Consider the following 19,261-nt stretch of genomic DNA (forward strand, 5'->3'; position numbering starts at 1 on the left):
TATTGTAACAGGTTCTTGCACTAGTTTTGTCAGAACTTCACCCACTTAAGATCTTTATCTGTAATCAAGGGTATCTGATCTCTGTCACCAATGTAAAGGTTTTTCATTGTTCCCTTGCCAAGGCTCAAATCCCATGTCTTTATGCTTTTTCTCTTTCTGGCAAAATGGAAAAACTATTGACTTAGTTGGCTCAGAAGGCCACTATGTGTTTTATTAATAAGTCATGACATGACTGAATCTGCTGTGACAATAATATGTTTATTTAAAAACAATATTTTATATTCATTTTATGATAATATTTTGTGTGTGTGGGTGTTCCCTGTAATTTACTGGACCTTTATCAAGGAATGGTTCCTGTCTTGTGCCCAGTGCTACCAGAACAGACTCCAGCCCCAATAAATTTGAACAGGATTAAGCTAATTTAATAATAAATGTATGGATGGATTGATTTACCTGTGAATAACAAATTAGTTGTCTATCATTCGCACAACCTGCTTCAACCAATATTATGTTGCAGAAAGTCAGAGCCTATCTTGAGAACATTTGGTGATAGTAAGAACATAAACTTTGCAAAGGCTAGCAGTCTGTCATAAGGCACACTCATTCAAGAACTCACTCATGCAGGGTCATTTAGACTAGACACAAGAGGCAATTTAACATGAATATCTTTGGTATGTGAGAGGAAAAGTGAAAAGGTCAACTGAAATGACACATGTACAGAATGCCACAGCTCCCCCACCAAATACATACAGACTTTCAAAATCAGCTCTGTAGCTGAAAGTGCAGTTTGCAGCAGGCAGCTTTTTGGTACCTCTTCATAACCATATTAGACTCAATGCTAGAACAAGAATTATTATATGCTGAGGTGATTAGTACCAATAACTGCACTGTTTCATATTACCTGAACCAACCAGACAACAGCACTAAACATATACAGGATAATGGAAGTATATCAGTATGCAAAGACTATTCTTCTAGATAAGCAGTGTGGCCAAAGTATTAGATTTCAAACATATAAACCTGCTGGTTTATGCTACCACTGCCTGGTTGTGGGACTTGCAGCATACAATTTAAACTATACTGTATGTCTTAATAACTGTAAGAGATATACATGAAAAAAATGGTACTATAGATACTATCTATATATCAAAGCTGCTATTCATCTAAAGGAAAATAAAAATGCATTTTGTTAAGTATCACGAATTAAACACCTTATTTTTATTTATTTGATATTTTCCTTTTTATGATTCATTATTACTACATCCCTGGCACTTTAATTATGTTTTTTCAGTATTATATCCCCAGGTCACTAGATTCCACAATGTCTAGTGCTGACAGCTTCATTCCTTGTTCAACATTTTCAGCCTCAATGAAAATATGAGTCTAATTAATAACACTACAGATTTTTTTCCATACATGTTAAATTTGCAGGGAAAACTTGGGGGTTGGAGGCAGAATTGGCACTCCAGCCACTGTAAAAAAAAACTCACACTGCTCCAGTGTGTTGGTGAGGTGTCACTTGTTGCATGGATGTACTTGGATCTCAGTCAGTGGTTTGCCATATGGTGGGTGCAGCAACACATACAATATAAGCGCATGCTCCCATCCTCTTCCTCCTCCTCCTCCTCCTGCAAAATAGCAAGCAGACTGAGGTAACAGGTAGGTGTTTTCTATCATGGAAATAAATCCAGATTAGATTACAGCTCTATATTCATCTTCATCAGTTCTGATACAGTTGATCAGTGGTGGCATTTGTCTACAGTACAAGATGAGAGATTATTCTAACATGGAGATTACAAGCTAATATGTCTGCATACGTAGCTCTGGAACACAACCATTCAGGGCATTCTCAGGGCATTGAAGGTGCTGAGGTATGATGAGACAGCACTTATGGTTGACAAACCTAATCAGCATAAATAGATGAACTATTTATGGATACCCTTTCATAACACAATACGCACTCTTGGTCCATCCGTTTTGCCTGGAGTGGGTACAGCTGCTTAGAAGCATGTTGTTGTCCATATACCAAAACAAAACCACCTTAATCTATCTGTCCTGTTTACTTCCTCGGCCTACCTCTAATTTATTCTTTCTGCATAACACCCTTATACACATTAGTTCCCTTCTGTTAATATATTTAAATAACCCTGTTTTGCTTGAAAATTATTATTCAGGTTGCCTCATGTGGTAATTCAACTGATATCATAGATTGCACTGAAAAAAAACTCAGGTTATCATTTAGTGCATCTCCTGGTCAGTCCAACTACCTCTAAACCAAAACTCATTTGTGCCATTAAAAAGACGGAGAGACCCTAGATTCTGGATTCTCCTGGATTCTCCTGCTCTGGCATGGAGATCTGTAGCACCTGGTAATATGTAAGTTTCTTGGTGCACCCACCCTTGAAATCCCTTTTTGGATTCAGATCTGGTGGTTATAGGCAAACAAATAAGAAGGCAAAGAAGACAGTGGTGAGAGCAAATACACAGGCTTTGGAAGATGTGCATGACAAAAGATGGAGAGAGATGATGGAGAGAGAGAATGTTATTTAGAATAGCAAAGGCTTGGTACAAAGCTAGAAAGGAATTTAGTCAGATAAAGCAGATAAAAGGTTAGCAAGGTGAGGCCTTGAGTGAGCAAGATAAGATCAAGAATAGATGGAAGTGATACTATGAACAGATGCTGAATAAATAAAATCCAGAGGTAGTATTCAGGGATGGATTCCCAAATGAAGGGTAGTACCAAGCATAAGAAGGGAGGAAATAAAGGAGGCACTGAAAAAATGAAGAATAGAAAGGTAACAGGACCAGTGGAAGCGTTAAAGGGTTCAGCAGAAGAGGGAGTAGATGTGTTTTGGGATCTAATGCAGAAGATCCATGAACAGGAGAGAATACCAGAGGAGTGGAGGAAGAATGTGATTGTTCCCATTTATAAGGAAAAGGGAGATATTCAGTATGGGGGAGCCATTGAAAAGAGTGGATAAGTTTAAATATCTTGAACCAGCCCAAGATGCAGAATTAGATGCAGAGATAAACCACAGAATGCAGTATGAATGGATTAATTTGAAGAATATACATTATCAGGAGTATTGTGTGGTCCAAGAATTAAGGCAAATGTAAAAAGTAAGGTTTTTAAGACAAGGAGTGGTAAGGACAGCAATGATGTATGGAGCTGAGACATGGACAGTTAAGGGAATACAAGAAAAGATAATGCCTGTCATAGCATTGCTGCTCTCTTGCATTCAATGTTTTTTCTGTGTAATGCACAAACAGAGGAAGGCAGGTTCAAAGTGCTGCTAAAGTCTGAATTAGAGCCAAACAGACAGATCATATTACAGTCACCTGTCTTAAGAAGCTGGTTGGTGTGCATTTTATAAGCTTCGTCAAGAAGGCGCTACTTTTAACTTGAATATTCCTCAGTACTGGTCTAAACTGCAATTTGCTCGTAAACATGTAAAATACCTGAAATTTCCCGACTCCATCTTTCTCACTATGATAAACAAAAATTTTGGCAAATGAGCATTCAGCATTTACATCACTCATTCTAGGATTCTATCTTTTGAGCTCCGTCATCTATTAAGCTCTTTGTGAGGTTAAAGATCCATTCTTTCCCATGTGCAGTTTAAAATATTAGGTTCAGCTGTTAACATATGACACTTCGTTTTGATTTTAACCCTAACATTTTTGATATTCAGTTCTGTTGAATTCACACTGTATTCTCTGCAGTATACCAGTTTGTTACATATGAATATAAACAGCAATTTGTTGTACATAAAATTTAACTATCTTTCATTGTAGTTGTTGTATTGTTTGCTATGAAAGCTACTATATAAAATGTTGAAAGATTAATGATACATTAATTGCAACTGAAAAGGATCGAAAACTACAAATTACTGAAGCCATTTGTTTCCAATTTAATAAAGTTCACCATTCTACTTTTATAAACACGAAATGATGCCCCCGGCAACAGTATGAAACTTTCAAGAAGATGAAGAAAATGACAGTTACAGAGAATTCCTTAAGTAAAACTATACAGTATGTGTAACGAAGTAGACAAAAGACCCCAAGAGAGCACCACCTGTTATCATTTTTGCCCGCACTACAACTTGATATATAAGTCACCCACCAGAGGAAGTCGCATCAGTGTACACCTCAGTCTTCTTTCAGAGAGAAACTATTCACACAAAAATAAGGAAGAAGGCTGCATCAGGTACTCTAGAAACAATGGCTATAGAATACTGTGAACCAATGGGAAATAGTAATGCCAGACTTGCCTAGATGTTTACTGTACATAAGATGTTCCAGCTTAGAAAGAGAGGTTAACTGTGAAAAATTGTCACTTTCTGAACCCCTCTCCCTGACTGTTTATGAAGTTCCCTCAGTCTAACATTCACATTTGACGCACCTTTCGTTCCTTGTAAATGATGTTTTTACCTGTTCAGTCTATTTTGGTTTCTGCCAAATACTTGCCCTGTTAATGGACTACCCATATGGCTATAATGAAACTACCCCAATGCATTTTCTATACTGGCTTTAATTTTATTATACTGTCTATTTTGTTATGTAGTCATTGATGACCAGTTGGGCAACAGCTTCACAGGCTTATCTCTCTGTGGTGCTATTATTAAATTGTTAGCATTGCATTTCAGGATGATATCTATTTAGTGTTAGATGGCTTTCCAGTTTACTGTAGCTGTTTTGATTACTCCAGTATACTCCAGTATTAATGACTTTCTAAAGCTCTTTGCGTTAGTACTCTCCTAACATGCCATATCAATAACTGTTCTCTTACAGGAAGTTTTAACTTATCATCAAAGGCTTATGTTAATTAACAAATTATGTTAATTAAATCAATGTAATAATCTATAAATTCTACCTCCTAGGGAATCCTGTCATCATTGCCTACTTCATATCATCCTGTCAAACTCCTAAAATATTCTTACAATACCAAAGCTCATTTAGTTTTGATGACCCCTGCTCTGGAGGTTTCTTTCTTGATCTTTCTGCAAGTCCCAGTAGGTTTAAATGTTCACACCACACATGAAAAATCAGCCTGATGAAGGGCCCTTAGCTGCCTCGAAAGCTTGCATTTGTAATCTATTTAGTTAGCCAATAAAAGGTGTCATTTAACCCTACTTTCTCCTGTACCATACTGCCAAGTAAACTAACACACATGCATTTGGGAAGTAAGCAGACACAGGTAGAGTGTGCACACGCCACACAGACTAGGACAGCATTCTAGATTTACTTCACCACTAACACACTCTAACTATATGTGTGTTTATTTTAAACTTATGTATCTTTTCTGCATAAGTGGAAATGGGTAAAGAGTACATCAGGTAAGCTGATTTGTGTTTTCTGTTATGTAATGTGAAGCTCTGAATTTTAATACTTTCGTGTTTACCATGGCAGAGAGAGAGAGAGATAGAGAGAGTGCATACTGGATGTAAGTAAGCATTTCACTGTACTTGCACACATAACAATAGTACTGCTACTTCTGGGGATTTTCTTCTCTATGCATTCAGTTCTCATATTCTTTACACTTTTATTTCACTGTGGGTTTATCATGCATTTGAATTATTTTGAAATGTTGTTATATTATTTTGCATCGTGCACTGGTTTGATAGTTAATACAATCCCATTATCTCATTCAAAAACATGTTCTATCACAGTTGCCAAATTTTATATACACACCCTCAACAGGTCAATTGACCTCAAAATGCTTGTGCTTGGGGTGTGGAATGAAACAGCAATACGCACAGAAACAGTCACACAAATGCAAAAACATACAGATTCCATTGTGATTTGGTTAAGTAGTGATCCTCAGTTCAAGGAGTCATGAGCCTAAAATGCTTTACCCACTTTACAGATCGGACTGACGGAAAGTGTCTGAAATTATAAAGTATGATATTTACCAGGGCTGGGTAAGATGGAAGGTAACATTAGCACATTCTGCTTGCACTGGATAGCACATCTACTTAGGCTAAAATTATGTTGTTTACATGGCATGTGCATAATGGAAAACAAGGTGGACATGAAGTAGCACAGTGACAAAAGATGATGATATGATGATATGATTATCTGAATAAACATCAAGGCTATCCTAAAATCAAATGGAATGAAAAAGATGTGTGCAACCAGCATGAGAAGGTCTGTAATATATGACGACATGCTTAATAATATAGCTTTTAATCATATAAAGCATGTGGAAATAAGCTATATGCAATACAAATCAGTTTCAGATCTTTGAAATGTACTGACATCCATTCCAGAGTTTGCTAGCTGCATTGCTTCTATCAGCAGCACACAGCCCTATTTGGCAAAATATATATGCAAATTAATGGATAAAAAGGGAAGAATCTTGCAACCTCGGCAACGAAAAAGTAACTGCAAATCTATATTTCATTGCATTAAAAAAGGTAAACAGGAAAATGAATCATGGTTGATTCTAAATTATATACGTGTAGTCTGGATTTAGGAAACAGGGTGCCCATTGAGGGACTGGCGTCCCTTCCAGTGTTGTTGCCACTTTGTGTCCAATGCTGTTGGGCTTGGCTTCCCATAATGCTAAATACTGATTAAGTGATTACAGTAACTATATGAAGGACGACAACGTTTTAAATTGCACGTCCTGGGAGCCACACTACCTGCACCCTTTGCATGGAATTCTTTATGAAACACCATTTTCCCCACTAGGGGGAGCTATGTCGCACTCCTCCCACGCTGCTCAGAAACAGCAGGCGGCTGATTATGAAGGGTGAAAAAAAAGTTGATGACGTCGCCCGTAACTCCACCCCTCTCCGTGGATAGGCTAGGAGGCGCGAGCTCGGAATAAGCTCGTGAACGAAATGGGATTCGCTACAAAAATAAAAGAATGTATATGAAATACGCTGTTCAGGGTTATGAACTACAAACTGTATACGGTAGGCGGAGTGGCTTTTAAAAAGAGTTTTCCTTTCCTGAGGACAAATATTATAGAAACGCATAAAAAGGTAAGTTCGAACTTTTTTGTCATTGCGACGGTTTTCAGTCTTTCAACAAAACGTCAGCACCACAGCTTTGTTTTATTTCAGGCATAGTTCATCGGTGTAGACCTCTGAATGCCACGCTGGGAATAGTTTCAGTTTTTTTTAACCACGCTAAACTGTCGTGGATAGTGGCATCGCTTTAGATGGCCGTTAATGATGAGTACGTTAATTCTTATGTGGTGAATTACTCGTTACACGTGTCGTTTGTTGTTAATATGTTATGTTAACTTTTCTTACGTTTACACGTACTGTGCATAAAAAAAATAAATAAAAAAGAAATGCTTTGTCCCGCCTTCCCGGCGAGACGTTTGACTCTGATTGGAAAGGTGGTCAGAGTTGGCGTATGAGAAGTCTATCCTTGGAGCGCTGATTGGCTCATTTGTGCCTTTAGGTCGACCCATCCGCGCTTTCTGCCACAGATTATAGATGGCACGTGTTTTTTTTGTCAGGGCTCTCTGCCTGGGTATTGTGCAAGCGATCTGTTGTCCCACAAGGCTGAAGATGGAGATGGTATTTACATATATCATAAATATGTGACTTTAATGACTGAATAATAGAAAGGTGCCGTCTGGTTTGAGATGAAAGCATCCAGTCAGATCACTTATGAGATGCTGAAGGATTTGAAAACTAGGACGTTAATTGTGAACGAAGATCATTAATATAAACAATACGGGTCTCCGTGGCTTTCACATTTTCTGAAACATATTAACAGGGGTCTAAAAGTGCCTTCTTTTCAACATGAACTGTAATTGTTAAGTTTAATTGACAGACGTAAGGGGAGACTTTTAGATTGGGTTTCTCAAAGCTGAAAGAGAAATGGCCAGTCTTTTGTAACAGTAAGACAATCATAGGTGGAAAGATCGCACAGGCTTCTAGATGGAGTAAGAAATAAAAACGAGCCTTGAGGGGTTGTAGAAGAGGACTGAAGACTTTGCAAAATTCGCGTAGTTGAAGCACATCAGGGTTGTACGTTTAAACCAGATCAGTTACAATGTGCTAAGAACAATTATCTTAATTTTTTTCCATAATACTTTTCAAGCAACACATAGTGCAGATTGCCATGTAAGGTAAAATATACTGCATTTAGTTAACGGTACAAAATAATTTAAAGTAGGCACATTTTAATATTTGTATTTAGTTTTGTTTATTTTTGAATAAATATAAAATAATTAGTAAATGTAAAAACAACTGATGGATAAGCTTGCATGGCATAGGTGTAGTTTATGCAGGTTTTCAAGGCAACTGACATTCATTCATTCATTGTCAAACTGCATATTCAGTTTAAGAAACCCGGACCTTATCCCTCCAGCACTGAACACCAGTTTGTTGCAAAGCACATTCACACATGCTGGGACAATTTAGACTGCCATTCCATCCGTCTGTTCAATTTCAGACTTGCAAGGGTTGTGGGAGGCCAAGATCTACATCAGCACCAATGGATGCAGGGTACTGTATGAACCATCCCTGGCCATACTAGTCAATCACAGAGAACACTCATAAACACAAAGTCCCAGGTTAACCTAACATGAATATTTTTTGGGTGCGAAAGAAAATCCAATAAGATATAAAGATAACATCAAAATTCCACACAGGTAGAAGATGTACCTGATTCAAACCCATGACTCTGAAGCTCTGAAACAACACAGTGCAGACAGAACATGGAATTTAAAGTATAATGTCAGCAGGTTTTATGTAAGGAAAGATCGATTAGATCCAATACACTTAGAAATGGGAAAAGTGGGCAAATGAACAAGGAAGGCTGAATTAATGCATTTTTACTGAAGTAAGACATCTTCTGTTCATAAACAGTCAGCTAAATGGCATCTGAGACGGCCACAGTTCAAGAGTTAATTAATTTACAGATATGAGTTCCATTTTTTGTTAATCAGTTTCAAACTACTTTTGTTTTCATGTCTGCATAAACAAATCTGTGACTTTATAAGTACTCATTAGGTAATTAGTAATTTGTAATGTTGGTATCTGAATTTAACCTGAGAACTTGTCACAGTGGTATACATCTGCTCTCAGTGAAGAGCACTTTACAAAAATATGATAGTCAAATGTGTTTCAAAATTTGATTCAAAATAAATTTAAAAGACCCTGCAGAATGGTAAACATTTACTATTTGTAAAACTTTAAATTGTTGTTTTGAGAAATGATCTCTTTCTGTTAATTAAACTAGTATCACCTTTTTTCCTTTGTTGCCCCCTGTTTATGTTAAAAAAAGATACAATTCTTAAAGGTTCTGCTTGTGCTTACTTGAACATCTGGATTCATATCTTGTTAGGTCATCTTCTTAAGAAATGTATACAACCTCAGGTAAAATACCTCACGTTCTCTTTAAAGGTTTTCAGATGACGTAATATTTCACCTGTGGGTGAAACAGGTTCAGATGTTGGCTTTTTGTTGCTTTGTATAGTATACTATGCAACTAGCTAAACCAGTTACTCTTGATTATTTTATGTAGTTGTGCACGCTATACTATGGAAAATAAACATAGTTTTAAGGAAGCTGACCATTAATACATAAATGCTGCCGAAATGCTGAAAATGTGATTATAATTGTGAAAAAAATGAGAGGGGGAATATTTACATATTAGAAAGAGTCTGTGATCACAGGGTGACTTTAAATGCCAGAGCTTCCTCATGTAGATTTTAAATGTTCTTTACTTATACAAATTATACAGTATATCAAGTTTACAAAAGTCTGTATGTTCAAAACGCTTATTAGATTAAATGAAAAAGCGGTACACCTCTGGGGGTTTGTTACTCTAGACACATGATGTCAGCTTGTTTCTGTGTGGCAGCACACTAGCAGCACAAAGTAATAATCATCCAACCCTGTTGCCATATGGTGCAATCACATTTCTGTGTAACGAGACGGTTTAGGAAAAGGCTGGGACTGTCTGCCCTGAGAACAATAATGAGAGGATTTGCATCTTTAGCCAGAATCAAAACACAGGTATGTTAAAAGTTGTTTTTTCATGATAGATACCAGCTGATTAGAATTCTTTCCCTTTTGGCAGGCCTATTTACTAGGATGCATTGTTTATGCACTATTAACACCTACTTGCACCATAACAAAAGTGAAAAGCAGAGATTACATTAATAGAATTTCTTTTCCTTAGTTGTCTGTAGTAAACTGCTATTGGCTATTTGTACAAAGTATAAGTGTTTGCATTTTATTGGCTTTTCTTTGCTAGTATTTATCAATACTGAACCCATTGTACTGTAATACAGCACTGTTAATGAGATGCTGTTACTATGTGTCTCCTTTAGATATGTTTCATTTGTGAGCAGTTATGCCTAGGGTGTGGCACCAGCCTGGTGATATTTTTCTTGTTTTAAGGATTTATGAGAGTGTTGTGTTGGTGTGCTTTGATGTATGTGAATCTCACATATGATAACATAAACATGTTTTGACCCTATAATGATGTTTTGACAGATATTAGCTACTGCAGTTCCAAATTGGTTTACTAGGACATATTTAAAGCTTATGAAAAGGGAAAACCCTTCTTATTAATTTGTGAGGCACTTGTTACAAAGTAAACTTAATCATAGGTCCCAATCAGTCTTCTAATTGAAACCCATTTATCAATAAAGCACACATTTCAAATAACTGAAAAACACTCTGCATTCCATATTTTAGCTGCAGTCACCCCTATAATTGAATATTGGTGAAAGTATTTTAATTATTTTACTGCAGCAAAATGTCATATTTTATATTATTTAAATTTTAAAATGTATGAAACAACAAAATATAAATGTATGATTCTTGACTTTTAATAGAGAATACTTTGTGTAGAAATGAATCAACATACCAGGTTGAACTGTAGTGATTTGCTTCTTGTTTCTTGGTTTAGTGACAATTAGTAAAATGACTAGGCCACTTGTGTCAATGTCTCTGACCAAACAATCAGAAACATACTTCATGAGGGTGGCCTGAGGGCCCACTTGGGCCCTGTGTTCACTGCCCGGCACCGTGGAGCTCAATTGGCATTTACCATAGATTACCAGAATTGGCAGGTCCACCACTGGCACCCTGTGCTTTTCCCAGATGAGAACAGGTTCGTCTTGAGCACATGATGTGACAGATGTAAAAGGGTCTGGAGAAACCGTGGAGAACATTATGCTGCCTGTAACATCATTCAGCATAACCTTTTTGGTGGTGGGTCAGTGATGGTCTGGGGAGGCATATCCATGGATGGACACACATACCTCTAGAGGCTAGACAATGGCACCTTGACTGCCATTAGGTATCGAGATGAAATCCTTGGACCCATTGTCAGACCCTATGTTGGTGCAATGGTTCCTGGGGTCCTCCTGGTGCACGACGATGCCCGGCCTCATGTGGCAAGAACATGCAGGCAGTTCCTGGAGGATGAAGCAATTGATACCATTGACTGGCCCCCACACTCACTTGACCTAAATCCAATAGAACACCTCTGGGACATTATGTTTCAGACCATCTGACGCCATCAGGTTGCAGCACATATTGTCCAGGAGCTCAATGATGCCCTGGTCCAGATCTGGGAGGAAATCCCCCAGGACACCATCCGTCATCTCATTAGGAGCATGCCCCGACGTTGTCAGGCATACATACAAGCATGTGGGGGCCATACAAACTACTGAGTACAATTTTGAGTTGCTACAATGAAATTTCAGCAAAATGGACTAGCCTGCCACCTAATTTTTTCACTTAGATTTTCAGGGTGTCTTTGAATTCAGCCCTCTGTAGGTTGATAATTTTCATTTCCATCAAGCAATGTGGCATCCTTTCATTCCTAACTCATTGCCCAGTCCATATCAGTATAGCTGTCCAACATGATTTTTTTCCCATCTTGTGTGTTTTCAAAGTGTTCCTTTCATTTTTTGAGCAGTTTATTTTGTCAAAACAAAGTGGAAATTGTGTAATTGTATTCAAAATTCAGAAAAAATACATAGGTCTTTTAAAGGCAGAAAATTCAAAGTGGAGTGTCATAATTGAAGCTGGCTCGTTCTGTTTTTTTGAAGTTTTGCTGAAGGCTCTCTAAATTGTCTGTGCTGATGTTTTGTATTTTTTCTTCTATTAAAAGATAAAAAGGTCATGTAATAAATCTATCCATCCATTATCCAACCCGCTATATCCTAAATACAGGGTCGTGGGGGTCTGGTGGAGCCAATCCCAGCCAACACAGGGCGCAAGGCAGGAAACAATCCCCGGATGGGGCGCCACACACCAAGCACAATTTAGGATCGCCAATTCACCTAACCTGCATGTCTTTGGACTGTGGGAGGGAACCGGAGTACCCAGCGGAAACCCTCAGACATGGGGAGAACATGCAAACTCCATGCAGGGAGGACCAGGGAAGCGAACCCATGTCTCCTAACTTCGAGGCAGAAGCGCTACCCGCTGCGCCACCATGCCGCCATAATAAAGCTGTTGTTATTATTATTACTTCATAGAGTCTCTTGTGTCAGGCACTTTACAAGATTTTTTTTTTAATCTCCACACACCTAATTATGTTTGCATAGGGCACACGTCTCCATCTCAATGATGTGGAACTCGAAGATCAACCTGCACATTTGGCAACTAGTAGAGACAACTCATTATTTATGGTATATATGTTTCTTAAAAAATATTTTTTAAAAACCTGCATTATTTACTTCTCTTTTCCACCTCTAACTAAGTCCAACAGAGCCTGTAATGCAAATGATCAGCATTATATACCTGGGGGTGGTCCCATTCACTGTTGGCTGTTACTGCTCTGGAGGATGTCGCTCTGGCCTCGCAAAGCATTATTTCTCCTAAACAGGCTGATTAATCAGTAATTCAACAAGCAAGAGCAAACCTAGCAAATTCGCTGTGAATAGTGCTTTGGCGAAATTCGCTGATCTACACTAGTTAAGACATACAGATAACAAACCAAATTGTTGCAACCAGCATTTCCAGTAATATGCCTTTAAAGTGTGGAAGGAACCAGTGTGGACATATCCTTGACATGCAAAGTTAACATGTCTGATGGTGGCCTGGCCTGGACTAGATGGTACATGCAAGATCTTTTTAATTCAGCCAATACACTAGGATTTAGTTATATGCAAGCAATGCTCAGAATATGGAATTTGCTTCTAAGGTGTCCAGTGTGGATTTGCTTGAATGTGGTAAACACATTAGGTGAATCTAAAACCTGCAAATCAGAGCTGAGATTAGTATTTTATTTTAATCATTTTTCAGTGCTTAAGTAAACATCTAATTCTGTGTAAAGTATAAAAGATACGTTTTTTTTTTCTTCAGAAAATTGATAGCTGATTTTTAGTTGTAATGGTGCATTGATGCAGTGTTTAATGTTTCAGGGTTACTGAAGTTGTGGCTGCAAGCTAATTGATGATAAAGATAAAGCAACAGCCTGTGGCATTTGATTTTGACTCTCAGTGAAAATGAGCTGGACTCTGGATAACTGGAAAGCAGATCTGCCTCATCGAGCCTTACAGAAAGTTGAGGACTTGGAGGTACAACTTGAAAAGCTGAAGAAGGAGCGCCAGCAGAGGCAGTTTCAGCTAGAAACTTCAGAGACAGCTCTTCTTAAGCTGAAGCAAAAGGTAAGGATTTGTGGCACCATAAGTCACACTGGCTAGTTGTTTGATATGAACTTTTATAAAACATCCTTTTTCTGTTTAATTGAGCATTAATAATGGTCAGTTAATAATTTTGGGAGTTTTTCCTTGTCTTTCTGGAGAGTCAAGGCCGGGGGGCTGTCAAGAGGTAGGGCCTGTTAAAGCCCATTGCGGCACTTCCTATGTGATTTTGGGCTATACAAAAATAAACTGTATTGTATTGTATAATAATAACAAAAAATTGCACATTGGCCTGCTAATCTCAGAGTCTATTATTTGAGTTTTATATTGCAAGCAGATTACAAGTGGGTTAGTATGGTTATTGATTGGCATATTAATTCTTGCTTTTAATTTTTTTTCCTGGGATACATGCTTTATGGTATGGGACTATGCCTAAAAGATTAAAGCCATCCATTAGCTTGAAACTTGTTTTCATTTTTGTTACCATTCCTTCTGATAGGGGGCCACAGTTAACAATCACTTAACCTCCTGGCACCTCTGGCATAATACCAGAACAGTTCTGGGCAGCTGTAAATAAAATGTAATGCCTTTATATTTTTTAGATGTTGCATAATGTTCAAAAAATGTGTGCTTGAAGGTTATGTTTAACTCAGAAAAGAAAAGTGATTTATTTATAAAGATGCAACCGGATAGTCTCTTTTCTGGAAAAGGTATCCAAAATGCAGCATTGAACAAGTTTACATTCGTATTATTAGTTACGTGTTTTTGTAATAAAGGTTTTTTTTTATCAAATAAATGAATTAACCTTTGTTCAATCAAATGCTATTTCCAGAAAAGTTTTTCTTGATTTCAGTGTTGCTCCTCTTGATGAAAATATAAATGTTGCACTCTCTTAGCTACTTGTAGATTCAGCCATTATAAGGTACTTTTTGTTGCTTTGTTTTTCAGTATGATGAAAGCTGTAATGAAGCCTCCTCTTTAAAAAAAGAACTGAAGAAGCTTTTAGAAGACACAACTTCCTTGGAACGAGCTAAAGGGCGTCTATCTCATGATCTACAGGTGAAGGATGCTCAGGTGTGCAGTTTGGAGGGACAGCTTGGCTCTGCACGTAAACAGATCGACTCTTTGCAGCAAGAGCTCAAACGGTATAAAGAAAGCCTAAGCAATTATTTACAGTGGGAATCTCTTTGTTACCTTGTCGTGGGTGAACAGCTGGCTTTGTTTACCTTTACTGAGTGCTGTAAAAGCAAACTGAGAAACCTCTTCAAATAATGCACTGTTGCCCTTTTCCCTGTTTTGGTTCTACAAGAATGCTGGATGACTTTGCAGAATTATTGATATTAGTTAACTCCAGAAATACTTACCGACACACTTAACATTTCTGTTTTAGGTGTATTTTTAGATATATTTCTGTTGATTATATTTCAGAATCCATATATTCCAGTATAGGGTTGTGAGATGTTGGAGCCTTTTCAAGCACAGTGAGCAGCATTAAGCAGTGTATCATAGGTCACATACTCACTTACAAGTAGTCAAATCAAAATTGCATACCAAATTAACAAGATTGTGTTTGGAATGTGAAAGGCAAGTTGTTACCTAGTGAAAACTACAAGAACACACGTTCACTTTCTAGGCAAGGTTTTGAACGCAGGCTTCGGCACTAACCACTGTCCAGCTGTGAAACACTGTATGCAACAAATATATTACAATTTATGTTTTGTACTTGCATTTTTGTCCAAAAAATTATAATTATTTGGGATTATATTTTTATGTACACATTTAATTGAAGAAATATCAGTCGTACTGTATATTTCAGAGAAGAAAATAAACAAATTTATTTTAAATGTCCATTGATGTATAACATAGAGTATTGTCTTATATACAATGCAAAGTTAATTTTGTATTATGAAAGTTGCATTGCTGTTGCTGAAGCTGCTCCTCTGTCTGGAGATGATACTGTTTAGTACGGTGAATATGTAATGATTACACAGTGAACTCTTATTATTTGAGCGACTTAAATGTTAGGAGTTGACTTAATAAATGTCGCCATTCTGTCCTGGAACCCCCTTATAGTTCTTATTGTGATTTGGTTAACATGTTTGACTAAGAAAACACTATTCCAGCTTAGGAGCATACTAGTGTTGATCACTACCCAATTTAGTTTTTTTCCTTTAGAATATTCAAAACGTTTTGATGAAAATATTCTAATTTGCTTATTTAATTTTTTGTAAGAAATTTAACAACATATCTACGTTAATATTCATAACCAGTTATTGATGATGTAACTTCTAGATCTTTTTAATTGTAATGGCCCTGCATAAATTTTAACTTGCTGAATCCAGATATGTGGGTTTTAAATATCAGTTGAGGAATTCTCATTTTTCCCTTGTGTGTTCTGAATTCACTTAGTGTACAAGCCGAGCTGGAAAAACTACAAAATGCAGAACATTCAGGGGAATCTGTGCTTTTTTCTACTCCATCCTGGAACTATGCAAGCTTTTCAACACCTAAAAGAGATCAAACCGGTTTGTAATCACTATATCTAGTGCGGTTTATTCTGGTCTGTGATGGACTTATCCTTAAAGTAACATTTGTGTGTTTTATTTGTACCATAGAATACCGAGGGGATGGTAAAGAAAGAGGTTTCTTTGAAAAGCAACCTGCCAATCAGGAGGTTAATGCCAAGGTGAATACAAATACAGTGTGCTCTGGTTATCTGCACTGCATAGACATCATTTGTCCACTTTAAACAGAAAAAACAGTAGAAACAAGATTTAGATTTTTATATTGCTTAATAGTTTTTGGTGACCTCCAAAATACACTCTGGTGTTCATTTCATTTTATTGATTTTTAACATACTGTATAATACCTTGCTTGGTTCAAGGGCCTTCTTAATGCATTGTTCTGTCAGAGAGTTTAGAATTGGTTTCAGTGGTTGGACCTCAACATTTGCATCTAATATTAAAATGTAAGTGTATGGGGTGATCTATAATGTTGAGATATAGACAGTTGTGAGTGGCTACAGTTTTATGTTTGCTTTCAGCATTAAATGTCACTGTCCTAAAATATTTATTTTATGAACTATGTAAGTTTTTTTCAATTATGAACTTAACAATTTTAAATTAATCATTTTATTTTAATTGTAGATTCTTTTTAATACTTTATTTCAAAAAAGTAACACAGTTACAATCAAGCCGATAAAATTGGCAGAACTTAGTCAGCAGCTTAAATAAACACATATTTAACTAATATTTAGTTTAACACAATGAAACATCCCTGCAAGTAGTTTTCCTTTGGAAAGTCAAACTGTACTGTTGTAACACATATTGTATGGGCAATATGAGCAAAAACATTTCTTTCTTGAGCAAACATGAAGTTAATTTTATATAAGATTTGTTTCCTTAAGTGTGTTTGGATTTCCATCCACTTAAATGTTGAATTATTATCTTGAAATCAGAATTAATAGGCATAAACTGACATGACTTCGAGCTTCTGTATGTTTTAGTCAGAAATTACTAAAACACTATGGCTGCGAGTAATAAAAGATATACTGTTTGTGTCTTTTTAAACTGCAGTGCTCGTTACAATTATCTGTTGTTGAAAAGAGCCCTAATCATGGAGGCAAAGTCCGCACAATGACAAATTCATGTCATCAGGATTCAACACCAGTCTCGCACACAAACTGTTCATCTGAAAGAGCAACCAGGAGGGGAAGGACAACTCCAAGTTCTCCCTCCTGTTTGTTTCCCTGGGAGCAAGATGATGGACCTCAGAAAACAAGTAGCCAGTCAGGGTATAAACCTCCACATCTTCAGACAAAGAGCACAGAAGACAGAGTTAACAGTTCTGAGCACATGGGGATAGAGGAACAAGAGTTAAGAAAAGGAAATGAAGGTGAGTGCTGTTGCATTGATCATTTTTAAATACCAAACCAAAATGCATTTTTCTTTATTTTATTCAATACCTGCACTTGTTTCCTAATATACAGTACATAAAGGGTAAAATGATGATACAGCGAGTAGTGTCATTATGTCATATGGCCTGGAATGTGACATCTGTGCTTCCCAGTATTCACAGTGTTTGCATGGAGTTCCTGTAGAAATTCTGATTCCCACTTACAGTCCAAAATCTTCTGTTAGGTTGCCCAGAAACTCTAAACTGGAACAATGTTAGTTTGGGTGTGTTAATGAGTGTGCCGCACAGTGAACTGGCATCATTTCCAAACTTGGCTCCTGCTGTATTCCATGTTTATGCTTGTGTACACTCTGGCCTTCTGTACAAGAGTACAAGGCGGTAAGGCATAAGGTGAAGAGAGAGGTGGTGAAGGCTAAAGAAAAGGCATATGATGAGTTGTATGAGAGGTTGGACACTTAGGAGGGAGAAAAGGACCTGTACCGATTGGCTAGACAGAGGAACCGAGCTGGGAAAGATGTGCAGCAGGTTAGAGTGATAAAGGGTAAAGAATCTATCTAAATATACTCACAAGCGAGGAGGGTGTGTGGAGCAGATGGAAAATAGTACTTTGAGAGGCTGATGAATGAAGAGAATGAGAGAGAGAGAGAAGGTTGGATGATGTGGAGATAGTGAATCAGAAAGTACAACTGACTAGCAATGATGAAGTTAGGACAGCTGTGCAGAGGATGAGGAATGGAAAGTCTGTTAGTCCAAATTACATACCTGTAGAAATATGGATGTGTTTAGGAGAGATGGCAATGGAGATTTTAACCAGATTGCTTGGAATCTTGGAAAGTAAGAGGATGTCCAAGGAGTGGAGAAGAAGTGCACTGGTGCCAATTTTTAAGAATAAAGGGGAGCTGTACTAACTACAGGGGGATAAAATTGATGAGCCACAGCAAGTTATGGGAAAGAGTAGTGGAAGCTAAGTTGAGAAGGAATGGTGATGATTAGTGAGCAGCAGTATGGTTTCATGCCAGGAAAGAGCACCACAGATGTGATGTTTGCTCTGAGGGTGTTGATGGAGAAGTATAGAGAAGGTCAGAAGGAGTTGCACTGTGTCTTTGTGGACCTGGAGAAAGCATATGACAGGGTGCCTTGAGAGGAGTTGTGGTATTGTATGAGGAAGTCAGGAGTGGCAGAGAAATATGTATGAGTTGTAGAGGATATGTATGAGGGAAGTGTGACAGTGGTGAGGTCTGCAGTAGGAGATGCATTTTAATTTGTGGAGGTGGGATTACAACAGGGATTGGCTCTGATTCCTTTCTTATTTGCAATGGTGATGGACAGGTTGACAGATGAGATTAGACCGGAGTCTCCTTGGACTATGATGTTTGCTGATGACATTGTGATCTGTAGCGAGAGTAAGAAGCAGATTGAGGAGACTCTGGAGAGGTAGAGATATGCTCTAGAAAGCAGAGTAATGAAGGTCAGTAGGAACAAAACAGAATGCTTGTGTGTCAATGAGAGGAAGGTCAGTGGAATGGCGAGAATGCAGGGAGTAGAGTTGGCAAAGGTGGATGAGTTTAAACACTTATGATCAGCAGTACAGAGTTACAGGTGCTATGAAAAAGATCAGTTCAGACAGGGTGGAATGGGTGGAGAAGAGTGTTAGGAGTAATTTGTGACAGACAGTTATCAGCAAGAGTTAAAGGGAAGTTCTAAAGGGAGGTAGTGAGACCAGCTTTGCTATCTTGGTTTTAGACGGTGGCACTGACCAGAAAGCAG

At 37.6% G+C, this 19,261-nt stretch overlaps 1 protein-coding gene across 1 annotated transcript in view; it reads left to right on the forward strand.

Annotated features, from left to right (window-relative positions):
- Window positions 1-6,805: 6,805 nt before the first annotated feature.
- si:dkeyp-115e12.6 (centromere protein F) overlaps window positions 6,806-19,261 on the forward strand; it is a 66,277-nt gene continuing 53,821 nt past the window's right edge. Inside the window, exons 1-6 of the mRNA XM_039769358.1 lie at window positions 6,806-6,989; window positions 13,358-13,603; window positions 14,528-14,724; window positions 15,989-16,104; window positions 16,195-16,265; window positions 17,155-17,473. Coding sequence (XP_039625292.1) covers window positions 13,442-13,603; window positions 14,528-14,724; window positions 15,989-16,104; window positions 16,195-16,265; window positions 17,155-17,473 — 865 coding nt within the window. The 5' untranslated portion in view covers window positions 6,806-6,989; window positions 13,358-13,441. The remainder of the gene's footprint in view (window positions 6,990-13,357; window positions 13,604-14,527; window positions 14,725-15,988; window positions 16,105-16,194; window positions 16,266-17,154; window positions 17,474-19,261) is intronic.

This window comes from Polypterus senegalus, chromosome 11 (assembly GCF_016835505.1).
Source record: "Polypterus senegalus isolate Bchr_013 chromosome 11, ASM1683550v1, whole genome shotgun sequence".
In the NCBI taxonomy this organism is placed as follows: domain Eukaryota; kingdom Metazoa; phylum Chordata; class Cladistia; order Polypteriformes; family Polypteridae; genus Polypterus; species Polypterus senegalus.